Consider the following 12,820-nt stretch of genomic DNA (forward strand, 5'->3'; position numbering starts at 1 on the left):
TGTTTTGTTTTGTTGTCCACATCTTTCGTCTTAACAAAGGAGGGTGAAGAAAATATACAGACATGGTCCAATCCATGAGGCCACTAGGCTTTCATTGGCATAAGGACCAAATGCGACAAGAAGGAGAAACAGCAGTGGGGTTGGAAGTTTCCAGGGAGACTTCCAGGAGCTGAAGCAGGGTTCTGGGGACAGTTTGGTGACAGAGATGGGAATGGCTGAGACCTCAGGGAAGACTGGGGGAGGGGGGCAAGCTCATAAGCGGAGAAAATGGGGCAACAAAAACCGGGTGACTGGGCACACAGAGAAACAGCCAAAAGCTGGGCTGGAGGCGTGAGTTCGGCGGGGAGTTTCGTAGGGAGGCCGAGTGGGAAAGGCATCATCTGTGGAGTGTCTGCCGGGTGCTAAACTCACTCCATAAATAACTTCACCCTTAGACAGACCGTGAGGTGTTTGCATTGTGCAGATGAGGACACCCAGGTCCAGGGATGCGGCTTAACCTGCCTAGTAACTGGGCAGGGATTTAGGTCTCAACCTTGTTGGTTCCAAAACACCCAGGACACACTCTGGCTGGGACATTGACGGCTCAGCTTCAAGGAGCTGGAAACCCTGCCTTATAATCCATCATCTGTTATCCCCAGAACTCGCTGAGGTCACCGCCCTCCCAGACAGCCTCCCCAGACCCCCCTCCCAAGCTCTGGGTAGCTACCCAGATGAAATGGCAGAACCCCACAGAGCTGGACCTTCTGGCCTCTCCGAGCTTCCATCACAGGCTACCAGCCGCGAGAGGAGGTTGTCTGAGCAAGGAGGGTCCGGCAGACGCCTTCCTGGGCCTCTGCATTGCAGTCTGGGCTCAAGGAACCACTGTCGGGAAGAGGGATTCTGACAGGGATCTGGAGAACGGAACTCGTGGGGGCTTGGGGCTGCGGGGTGACTCCCGAGGGCACCCTGGACTTTCTCAGGTCCCCGATCTGGACAGAGGGCAGGCTGCGCTTTCCACACGCATTCTTTCAAGAGCACAGCGCATCCTCTCGGGTGCAGGGTGCCGTGAGCTGCACGCCCCACTTCCGACCGCCGAGTTCCAGCAGGCTTCCTGAGGTCCCTGAGGGACCAGGTCGGTGAGTGGCTGGCCCTTCCCCAGGGCCCATGCAGGTCCCCTAGCCTTCCCTGCCGCGTCCCCGGGGGGAGGGGCCGGAGGACCGGCTCTGCAATCCTGCGGGCCCCTGCGGCTCCTCGCGGCGGGGGCCCACGCTGCCGCAAGTTTCTGCCACGCTGCGCCCCGCACCTGCTGCGTTCCTCGCGAGGCCAAAGCTACGGCGGGCGGCGGGGTAAGAGGGCGGCGGAGAGGCAGAGCTGGAGGAGGGGGCTGAGAGAGGGTCTTCGGATTCGGCCTCGCAGCAGCATCGTCATGATCACGACACCTGTCCCGCGGGGCTGGGTCCCTCCCCGGCCCGGGGATGGCGGCTCTCCTTTGTCTCCGCCTTGCCTGCTTCCTTACGTTGGCGGGAGCCCCTCCTGACCTCTCCCCAACTTCTCCCCCAGCTCCCCGGCCCCGGCGGCGCCCGGCTGAGTTCTCCACGAGGTTCTGGTTAGTGAGCCGGCCTCCGCCAAGGCAGGGGGTGTTTTCCTGGTGGGGCGGGGGCCGGCCGCGGGGGCTCAGCCGGGCGGCCAGCGCGGCGGTGGCGGCGGGCGCGCGCCCCGCCGGCCCCTTTAATTGGAGTTCGCAGCCGGCCAGGTGCGGCGCTGCGGGGCGCGGGGCGGCGCGGTGCGGCTGCGGGCGGCGGCCGGGCGCTCCGTACGCGCCGCCCGCCGACTGCAGAGCCGTCCCCGGCTGGCCGCCCGCACCCGGCTGCAGCCGCCGCGGTCCCGCCGGCGCTCGCGGTCTCCCAGGAACATGGAGACGCCGGGCGCCCGTCCGGAAGGGTAAATGGGTGTCGGGGCGCTGGGCTGCTCGTGCCGCTCCGCCGCCTGGGCTGCGGCGTCCGGAGGGGCTGCGGGGCGCCGGGCGCAACCTGCAGCGCGGCGGGCCAGGGCCGAGTCCCGGGCGGGTGGCCGGGACCGGGGCCGGGCCGGGGTGGGGCGGACCAGGGGGGCTGGCGCCCTGCGGGAGGAGAAGGCACCGACCGAGCGGGCTCGGGAATCCTCCGGGAGGTGCGTGGCGCGGGGCGGAGGGTGCCGCTCGGAGCCGGCGGGTGATGGGAAGTGCGGCCACTGCATAGCGGTGTCTGGTAAATAGCGCCGGGTGGTGGGACCCGAACCACTTGGGACCGTGGGCTGCAGGCGCCTCTCCGACTCGGAACCGACACGGCTTTGCGGCCGAGCAGGGCTTTTCCGCTTCCCCCGGGCCGCGGGCGGCCGCGGAGCCCCCGCGCTCCCCCGGAGGCTCGGGTCCGGGGCGGCCGCCTGATCCTCGCCCCCAGAGTTCAGGCTCGGGTGTTTGCGGGTGGGGCGGAGCCTCGGTGGTCCTTCGGCTGGAGCCCTAAGGGCAGAAGAGCCGGGCAGTGCTCGCGCCGCAACAAGACACCCCCGACACACACACACACACATACACACACACACACACACACACACACACCCCACACCCCCGGGCAGGAGGGGGTTAAGGTGCCTCTGGATGCCGCGGGCAGCTGGTGGGTCTCGGCCGGCAGCTCAGGGCGCGGGGCGCGCGCGGCAGAATCCCAGCTGGAGCCCCGAAAGCTGGGGAGAGAGCCTAGACCCCTGCCGCCCCGGGACCGGCGGGATCGGGGGCTGGAATGGGGCCGGCAGGGCCAGCTCGGAAGCCGGCCTCCTCCAGGCCCCCGTCTCGCTGCAGCCAAGGCTGCCGGCAGCCAGGCTGGCTGAGCCTCCGCGCTGCCTGCCCTGCCCGCCCTGCCCGCGGAGATGGGAGGGATTGGGGAGAAATCGGTGGTCCAGCGCCTGTCCAGTTCGAATGCCAAGCGCCCGGAGGGAGGCCTGCAGCCTAGGGGTGCCCGAAGGCGGATCAGTCCTGGGCCCGCGCCAGCCCGCTTGGTAGAGCCGCCCTTTCTGGGTGAGGAGTCGCCCTAGGTGAGCGCCGAAGGAGTGTGGGGGGCGTCTGTGGGGACTGTCCTTCCTCCAGCCCCCTGCGGAGGTCGGAGCTGGTGGCAGGCTGCAGGGTAGGAAGCGCTCCCCTTTCCAGGCGCTGTGTCCTGACCTGGAGGTGGGAGGGCTTTGGCCAGAGGCCCTCTCGCTGGCTGCTGAGGACCAACAGGGGATATGGCTCGGCCCAGCGAGGCCCCTGGAGAGGCAGGCCCAGCCAAGCCTGAAGGCTTGTTCCTGGGAGAACAAGCTTCCAGCTGATGGAAGCCTGCCCAGACGAAGCTGGGAGGCTGAAGGGTAGCCTCAGGTGTGCCGCCAGCCGGAATGGAAAGGCGCAGGGAAGGGAGGCTGCTAGAGCCCTCATGAAGCTTGGCACGCGGCTGCCTGCAAGCCCAGGTCCCACCGGCTGCTGTTTTTTCCAGGCCACATCGCACCTCCTGACAGCCAGGAGGACCCCGGCTTTTGCTGATCTTTGCATCTCGCCTCCTTCCTTCCAAAGGTTCCAGACCCAAGGGCAGCTGTGCTGGAGTCCTGTGTGCCCCTGACCAGGCACCCCACCGCCCCTGCAGCCCACCCAGACCCAGAGCTCACCTCCAGGACCTGGAGCCTGCCCTCCTGCCCAGAATGACTCACCATTATTTCTAGCTCAAGCGCAGAGACGTGATGGGGAGCCGGGCTGCCTGTTTGTGGAGCTAGGATTCCCTGACCATCTAATCAGCTTTGCAAGGAAGAGAGCTCCAGATCCCTGCCTTGCCAGGTAAATCAGTCTCTTATTTAATAACAGCCACGTGTGGAGTCATTGCAGTGGGGATACTGCGGGAGACCCAGGTCCAAGGTCTGCCACTGTGAATACCTCCCAGGGTGCAGGTACCTGAAAGACATGTCTTCAGTGGCTGCTGGATGGCTCTCCTCCAGCCTCCAGAATTGGACTATGCTCCTGCGTGCGGCAGGTGCAGAGGGTGCAGAGGGGTCTCTACTGCCCCCTGCCCCCAGGCAGGGCATTCCAAAGCTTTCCTGAGGAGCCTGCCATCTGCTCCTCCCCTGTGAGCCCCAGCCAGGTCACGAGGTGAAATTAAATCGTGCTTTTCGGTGGTGGTGGTCATGCTTGTGAGCTCTTGTCTGAGAGATGGGAGACACAAACCGGCCCCCCAAGAGAGGCTGCTAGTGCTGAGTGGTCTCATGTCTTTAACTGCCTCTGTCTTTCAGCCAAGCTGTGTCGCTGGCTCTCTGGGAGCCCTCGGGGCTCTCCGCAGGAGCCCAGGCCCATGCTCCGGTGTCTCCTGGGGCCACCAGCAGCACCTTGAGCTCCCTGCCGCCAGGCAGCTGGAAGGCGTAGCGTGAGGCGCTTCTCTCAGTCCCAACTATGACAGTGGCCACCGGAGACCCAGCGGACGAGGCTGCTGCCCTCCCTGGGCACCCGCAGGACACCTATGACCCAGAGGCCGACCACGAGTGCTGCGAGAGGGTGGTGATCAACATCTCGGGGCTGCGGTTCGAGACCCAGCTAAAGACCTTGGCCCAGTTCCCAGAGACGCTCTTAGGGGATCCGAAGAAGCGGATGCGGTACTTCGACCCCCTGCGGAACGAGTACTTTTTTGACCGGAACCGCCCCAGCTTTGATGCCATCCTCTACTATTATCAGTCCGGAGGCCGGCTGAGGCGACCTGTGAATGTGCCTTTGGACATATTCTCAGAAGAAATTCGATTTTATGAGCTGGGAGAGGAGGCGATGGAGATGTTCCGGGAAGATGAAGGCTACATTAAAGAGGAAGAGCGGCCCTTGCCCGAAAATGAGTTCCAGAGACAGGTGTGGCTTCTCTTCGAGTACCCGGAGAGCTCCGGGCCTGCCCGGATTATAGCTATCGTGTCGGTCATGGTGATCTTGATCTCCATCGTCAGCTTCTGCCTGGAAACGCTGCCCATATTTCGGGACGAGAACGAAGACATGCATGGCGGCGGAGTGACCTTCCACACCTACTCCAACAGCACCATCGGGTACCAGCAGTCGACCTCCTTCACTGACCCCTTCTTCATCGTGGAGACCCTCTGCATCATCTGGTTCTCCTTTGAGTTCCTGGTGAGGTTCTTTGCCTGTCCCAGCAAAGCCGGCTTCTTCACCAACATCATGAACATCATCGACATCGTGGCCATCATCCCCTACTTCATCACCCTGGGGACGGAGCTGGCTGAGAAGCCAGAGGATGCCCAGCAGGGCCAGCAGGCCATGTCGCTGGCCATCCTCCGTGTCATCCGGCTGGTAAGAGTCTTTAGGATTTTCAAGCTGTCCAGACACTCCAAAGGTCTCCAGATCCTAGGTCAGACCCTCAAAGCCAGCATGAGAGAGTTGGGTCTCCTGATCTTCTTCCTCTTCATCGGGGTCATTCTTTTCTCTAGCGCTGTCTATTTCGCTGAGGCCGATGAACGAGACTCCCAGTTCCCCAGCATCCCGGATGCCTTCTGGTGGGCAGTCGTCTCCATGACAACTGTAGGCTATGGAGACATGGTCCCAACAACCATTGGGGGAAAGATAGTGGGTTCCCTGTGTGCGATTGCAGGTGTGTTAACCATTGCCTTACCGGTCCCTGTCATAGTGTCCAATTTCAACTACTTCTACCACCGGGAGACAGAGGGAGAGGAGCAGGCCCAGTACTTGCAAGTGACCAGCTGTCCAAAGATCCCATCCTCCCCTGACCTAAAGAAAAGTAGAAGTGCCTCTACCATTAGTAAGTCTGACTACATGGAGATCCAGGAGGGGGTGAACAACAGTAACGAGGACTTTAGAGAGGAAAACTTGAAAACAGCCAACTGCACTCTGGCTAATACAAACTATGTGAACATTACCAAAATGTTAACCGATGTCTGATTGCAACCTAGTCACATACTCACAAGCTCAATGGAACTAAATGCAGATATTGCATAAGAGCCTGCATTGTAGTCAGTCTGTTCCACAGTGTGTATCTGGTTCTGCATGGAAAGCAATAGTCGTGCAAGTGACTTTTGAACTTTTGATTTTTGATTTAGAACACAGAATAGCTATTCATGGCTTTCATGTGAATCTTCCTCACCGGCCTAGGGGTTTCCAAAGATGGGAGTCACCTATGGAGCCAGGATTTGAGGCCACCTCATAGCACATACGTAACCCGCCACATGAGATCCACCTTCCCTTCCTGATTCAATGCACACAACACAGTTTCCAGGAGGTGCGCCCCCCGCCCCCACCCACCTGAGCCCACCTGCACGGAGGAGAACTGTGGTGGCTTAGCTTTAGAGTGCTGGTAATTATTCCAGAGGTCGTTCCCATTTTGCACTGAAAAGAACACACGGTCCTGTGTGTCGGAATTCCTGTCTTTGTCACAGGCTGGGGTCTGCGAATCGCAGCTGCCAAGTATATGCTCCGGAGGCTTGTGTTTCATAACGGAAAATGCTGCATTTGGTTTGGTTTGGTTGGTTTTTTTTTTTTCTCTGCAGTGTCGATGAGAGGGAAGCCCGGGGGAGGGACAGTTAGTGTGACCGATTGTGAGTCGTCAAGTTTCACATTTGCTCCCTTAGGCCTTTGGGGAGAAGCTAACAAACCCAGGGGCCTCTCTGCTTCAGATTTCGCCATTTTCGCAGGCTTCAGGGTCGCAGAAGCACATCCGATCTCTTCATGACACGGGAGTTTGCAGACATCTGCTTCCCTGGTGCTGTGGCCCGGCCATGCTGACGCTGCAGTGACATTTTCCAGTGATGCGACAGAGCTGCATGGGTGTTTGTTGCATGACTCTCAATATTTAAAACACAGGAGATAACCTATTTCCTTAGTAGCCTACACAGTATTCACATTTAGAGTATATTTAAAGCCTCGGGGTGGCATGGAACTAGGGGGGTTTTCCCCATCGGAAGATAAAAGCCCTCAGTCAGGAGAGAAGAAAAGAGGCTATTTGGAATGGGGACCCAAAACTTCTGGCCCTCTAGCCCACCCCCTGCCTGTCCTTCCAGATGGGGGCACAGACCTCCGCAAAGCCAGAAGAGTGAGTGGGGGAGGCGGCATCTAAGCACCTCACAGGACTGCACCTTAGGAATTACCTGAGCCGTGGGCATGACTGTACAGCCAACCAGGGCATCTGGTCCTGAGGAAGGCGGATCTGTGGATCCAGTGTGTGTGCGTGTGTGTGTGTGTATACACACACACACACGCACACACACACCTATATATATATATAAACATATATCACGTATCTCTTTCCCAAGTTCCCCTACCTAGCTAGCTCTAGAAACAATTGCATTGGAACCTTGTATAAGCTTATGCAATATTTTTGACACAGGGCAATTTATGCATGTGTTTGACTATGTGCACTATAGAGTATGTATGTATATGTACACATATACATACGTGTGTGTATGTTTATATGCACACACACTCACCTAGATATTCACTCTCTGGAGTTCAGGTTCAGGAGCAGACCCACCGCTTGATGGGCTGGGTATCTAAGAGGCCTCATGGGTTCGTCGGTCGCTTTGGTAACGCCACCGGGCCTGGGTTTGCTGCCATTGCCTCAGACACTCCAGTCTCCATGGATTCTTAGACGTTAGAATTGTCTTTCCGCCCTCCACGTGCTGCAGCTTCAGCTTGCCACGGCTGAGGCTTGTCTTACCGAGTGCACAAGGGCCCCGCGGCACTCACGGCTCCAGCTGTCCTGGGCCAGCTCTGCCCCAGGCCTCCTCTCTACCGTCCCTCGTGGAAACCATCTCCCTTCTCGTCTTTCCCTACCCCATTCAGTTTTCATTGTCACTGGCTCTGCATCGGTCACTTTCACGAACCTTTCCCCAGAGGGCAAGGGTGGATCGCCCGCTTTGAAACCAAGGACACCAGGGAGGAGGGCTCTGGGGACCCAATGCCACAGGTCTGGACCTAAAGGGAGCCGCCCCTACAGGGAAGTTTCTAAGGCCCAGGTCCAATGCGGGGGAGTCCCCAGATGATCCTCAGGCATCGTTTTGATTCACAGGCTCAGACTCGCTCCCTATTGAATTGACAACCAGAGCTGTTTCGGCAAGCCAAAGGGTGGGGAGAGAATCGGTCCCCCGCGCCGCCCCCGGGAGAGGTTGAGAGTGACCGAGCCCCACACAGCCTCCAGGCAGAGTGCAGGCTGGCCCTGGGACGGGAGGAGGTGGGGAGGCTTGGCCTCAATGCCCGGGCTTCTTGGCCTTTCAGCAGAGCAGCTGAAGTTCCGCAGGCACATTGAGCTGTGAGGTCAGGCTGCCCGACCATGGCTGCAGCCCAGGCCTCGCTTTGCTGAGGGCTTTTCGGCGCCTATGGCCACCTTGGGGGTGGGGCACCAGCTCAGGGTGCTAGGCCCAGGGTGCTCATTAGTTCCTGGTCACCCACATCCCCAGGTGTCTGCAGGCTGTCCCAGGCCCAGCGCAAAGCCTCTGTGCTTCTCTTCCTCTCCTCACGGGAGGCGGTGCTGAATTTCCAAGACACAGGGCAGGAGGGACCCAACCCGTAACTAAAGCCAAGGTCAAGGGTGGAGATTTTATCCCGTGTCCCCGACCTGTACCTTTAAAATGTTCACACTCACAGGCACGCGTGCAGGCACACCCACCACAGAGAGGTACACTGTTGCCACATGCAAAGGCAAAACATGCGACACACGTGCAAGATACAGAGACCAAATTAAGGAAAAGGGCACACAAAGAAGATACATGGTTATACGCATAGCCAAGTTATGCATATGCAACACAGACGTAAAATGGACTTCATAGCACAGAACATAAACAAAAGACCTACACACACCAAATGCAAAGACATGGCCTGCTGCCCAGGTACAACTACACAAAAACTACACAAACACAATGAATCTGCCTACAGAATACATAAAGGGTAGTTTACTATTGTTTCTGGATGCAAAATACACACAAACCCAGTTTAAACACACGATGCATTTACTCATACAAAGCACGAAATACACAGCATGCACAACCAAGAACATACACTACACATGAAATGTGTACACGTACTCAGATCCACTCCTCTACCCCCAGACCTCTACATGAATAGGCGTAAACAGAAGATCAGATTGAATCACCTTTCCCTCGCCTGTGTCTCTACCCTTCAGGATCCTTCAAGAAGTTTCTTTTTCTAGTCTCCTCTCTCCCTCTCACCCCCACCCTTCCAAGAAGTAAGCCCCAAAGTTAAAGCAGAAAGATGGGTCACCCATTGTCAAGAATATCTCTGATTGGGACTGGGACTCCCATGGGGCCTCCACCTATTCACCTTCCTCCCACCAGAAACCTGGGCTCAGAGTGTGGAAGGACCTGGGACAGCAAGTGACCTATTAATACACCTCCTTGCCATCCCCTTTCCTTCAAAGCCCCTCTGCACAGAGAGCCCAGCAGCCTGGGCTTCCCAGCTCCTAGCCCCTGGGGTCTCTAGATTCCATTCTTTTAAAAGCAGCAATGGTCCGAGAAACTGCAGGGTCCTGGGTCCAGAACCACAGTGAAGATGCCCACCATACTTTCAGTCCACAGACCTTATTGCCTCTTAGGTGGCTTTGTGGGGACCCGGTCAGCAAGTTGAGACTACGTACAGATTTATCTTTTAAAATGAGCATCCTTCACTTGCTTGTGGTGTCTCATTTGCTCGTGGGCATGAGCCCAGTGGGGTCAACCCCTGAGTCCCCTCGGTGGGCGCTCCACCCCAGGCATGCTCCTCCCCCTCACTGGCCTCTACCTGGATGCCCTGCCTCCCTCCCAATCGCTGCGCCTCAAGGAAACGCGCACCAATCCGGCTTAAGTAAAACATGGCTAAAGCCATACACCTAATGCTACGCAAGCAAATGACAATTTTTAAAAGGGTCTGACTTCGATCCCATATTCCAAGGCCTGATTTAAATGCTTTGTAAGATGACTGGCTGTTTCGGGTTGCCCATAGAGCCGGTGACTTCCCGCCAGGTGGACTAGCTGGGAGCTGGGCACGTTTTGGCCAAGCCTTCCCCTCAAACGGAGGTTGGGGTTTGAAGTCAGGTGTCAGATCATGCATCATGGTCTCTACTCCTGTAGGTGTGTTGCACGCTTCGCTCATCGGTCACAGCTCTGGGTCTCCATGGAGGAAGGCAACAACAGCAGGGACCAGGTGCCTCGGTCCCGATTTGCATGTTTAGTGCAAAAATGCTGGCCTTTCGAGTATTTCCAAGCCAAGATAGCCATTTTCCCTGTAGGTTCAGCAGGTGCCTCCACAGGATCAACCTTTCAAGAAAGTTGGCGTTTTCAGGAGGCTAAAGAGAAAGAGGTTCAGGGAAGGTGGGCAGGTCGTCGGGAAGAGAGGGTTGCTGAGCTGGACAGATTTCAGAGTAGGCTTCAGGAGCCAAATTTAATGAAGGACAGAATTAAGGCTTGGGGCTTCCTGGGGCTTCCGTGGTGTCTGACGCTCTCTCTTCCCTCCTCTCTGCTGCCTCCCTCGTCCCTCTCAGCTCGGGCCCCTGAAGACAGAGTAGGAGTGTCACCAGGGAGTCCCTTTTTAAAGGGGCCTCACGGGAGTGTGTCTCCAGAGGCCATGGGCTGATGTGCAAATGCCTTCCATGACCCAGAGCCTCCGGAGGCCCTGTGTGGGGAGCGCTGTGGGCCTTGCTCGTCCTGTGTCCTTTCTGGATCTCTCACTCCATTGTCGCGAGGTCTTTGGCCAACTGCCTTCCTCATGGTTGGTCGTAACTATCAGGGCCCACCTATATGGGGAGTCTCGGGCTGGGGGCTCAGTGCTGCCCAGAGTAGTGGAGAGGAGAGGCGGAAGCTGACTCTCTCCAAAGGAAGCTATAGGACACTTAGCCAGTTCCATAGGAGGTGGCTCTGTACCCCCATGCTGGGCAGGAAGGGCACGGTACTTGGAACCGTTAACCCAGGAGTTGGGGACAGGGAGCCCCGCTCCAGTTCTGGCTCCCCCAGGGGCCACTGCGCTGAGCTTTCCTCTGGGGGATGCCGCCCGGTCTGAGAGGGCGGGTCCGCGTGGGCTGTAATGCCCAGGGCGCTCCTTGGGCAGCACAATGGAGCCTCCCCTAGTGCTGGCAGAGTGGCCATTTCCAGGTGTGATCCAATGACCTTAAAAAGATCATAAGCCACCTGAGCCCACGGGCAGGGCACAGGATTCCAGGAGGTGACCCAATAGCTACTGTGACCGTCATCTCTATCCTCAGACTTGGCCCTCGTTGAGACAAGCCCTGTTCCCCCATCAGAGCGGCAAGCGGGGACAAGTGGGGGTGGCGGGTCCCCTGCGAGCTGGGACGGGTCTCTTCCTCACACGAATCGAGTTCACTTTTCCCTTCCTTTTGCTCCCCTTCCCCCCAAAGCTCAGCTCCATCTCTCATCGTTTGTGTTTGAATATTTTTAAAGAGGAAAAGTGCAATAAAATCAATAGTGACTGTTTTCTTTAGCAATAGCTATTTCAAAATCTTGTTCTCAGGACTGCAAAGCGATAGTACCTGGATGAGGAGGTAATGCCCTTTGGCTTCTGGCCGCTCATTCACTGTCTCTATAGTTCTCTCTAGTTGCCCCAAGGTCGCGCGCCTCCTGTCCTAAGGCTCTGACCCTCCTGGAATGTAAACCCTGCTGAGGCACAGTGTACGCACAAGGGAGGTGAGGGAGAAGACTGCCTTTGTCACTGGTCTCCTTCCCGTGTGTACCTCTGTCCGCCCCTGAGTGCATCTCTGTCCCTGTCTCGCTGCCCCGCCCCCTTTCTGCCTGCCCTCCCAGGGTGTTCTCACAACCTCTAGGAGGGACCTCCCGGCAGCCCGCCCCCTTGACTTCCAGCCAGCCTGGAAGCGGTAAGGAATGCCTGCGGAGAGCGCTCCCCAGCAGATAGGAATAAAGCATCCTGAGCCGGGACAGAAGGTCATTTCCACGACCTGAAAGCCATTACTTGATCCATTTGTTTCCTTTCCTCCCCTCCCCCAGAGAAATGGATGCTGGGGGAATGTGGCCTGGAGTTCGAACCTGGGATCGGCAGCCCAGGCAGGTTTGGGGCATCGCCCTCTGGCCATCCTTCAAAATAAGCTGACTTGCTTTTAACCAAAGGGACTCCATGAGAGCCGTGGAGGGAAACAAGTTATTGTGGTTAGAGGTCGATAGGGCGAGAAATTGCGGTGGTTCGGACCTAACATTGGTGACATAGAGACCCCCACCCCCCACCCACTACGGCGTGCAGTTGCACAAATATTTGCACACGTAACGAGGGGCTTCAGAAGAGGCTGCTTTTCTGGGGGGGGGGGGGGGGCGGGGAACAAACCCTGTGAGGTTAACTGTTCAGGCTGGACAATCGGAGAAGGGCGGCAACCCTGAGTCGCACCCACCTCTTTTCAGTCTACCTTGCTCTCTGCATGTGTGCACCGCGAAACCTCAGTTAACAGACGGCGAAATCCTCAGGGAAGGGGACGTCCTGCTTGCTTTACAGTTCTGGTTATTAGAGTGGGAATGGGAAAATATGTTTTGGTCAACCCTTTGTAAGTGCAGATGTCCTAAGTAGGTTAGTCTAAACTTTCCTGCCTTAGTAACAAGCGTTCGAAGACGACAGATGACCTGGCGTTGCTCAGGGTCAACATTGTGAACCTCAGTGCTCACTGTACGGAAGTGCAAATGGACAAGACCAAAGAGACAGGCCACCTGCGAGCCGGCTGCCAGCCACCCCTGGAAGCTGGCTGCCTGGGCACGGCGTGTCTCATCAGATGCCCTTGCCCTCGTTGGCCTCTTTCTACTGAGAGTGTAGTCAGAAGACAGAATCCTCACTAGAGGAGGTGTTGGT

At 57.8% G+C, this 12,820-nt stretch overlaps 1 protein-coding gene across 2 annotated transcripts; it reads left to right on the plus strand.

Annotated features, from left to right (window-relative positions):
• Window positions 1-1,857: 1,857 nt before the first annotated feature.
• On the plus strand, window positions 1,858-12,256 carry KCNA2 (potassium voltage-gated channel subfamily A member 2). Of its 2 annotated transcripts, none has more exons than XM_054564697.1 (3): window positions 1,858-1,920; window positions 3,554-3,811; window positions 4,261-12,256. In XM_054564697.1, exon 3 carries the CDS (start codon window positions 4,418-4,420, stop codon window positions 5,915-5,917), a length of 1,500 nt encoding a protein of 499 aa, XP_054420672.1. In that variant the 5' UTR covers window positions 1,858-1,920; window positions 3,554-3,811; window positions 4,261-4,417; the 3' UTR covers window positions 5,918-12,256. The 2 variants fall into 2 exon arrangements, with proteins under 2 accessions (XP_054420672.1, XP_054420673.1); XM_054564698.1 differs by lacking the exon at window positions 1,858-1,920 and having other exon boundaries at window positions 3,550-3,811; window positions 4,261-5,311; window positions 5,646-5,845.
• Window positions 12,257-12,820: the final 564 nt, after the last annotated feature.

This window comes from Pteronotus mesoamericanus, unplaced genomic scaffold, assembly GCF_021234165.1.
Source record: "Pteronotus mesoamericanus isolate MK-2021 breed Mesoamerican mustached bat unplaced genomic scaffold, CSHL_Meso_final scaffold_99, whole genome shotgun sequence".
Lineage (NCBI taxonomy): Eukaryota > Metazoa > Chordata > Mammalia > Chiroptera > Mormoopidae > Pteronotus > Pteronotus mesoamericanus.

What these genes read in the sequence shown, in the direction of transcription:
- KCNA2 (XM_054564697.1), top strand. Translation starts at nt 4,418, where the DNA reads ATGACAGTGGCCACCGGAGACCCAGCGGACGAGGCTGCTGCCCTCCCT.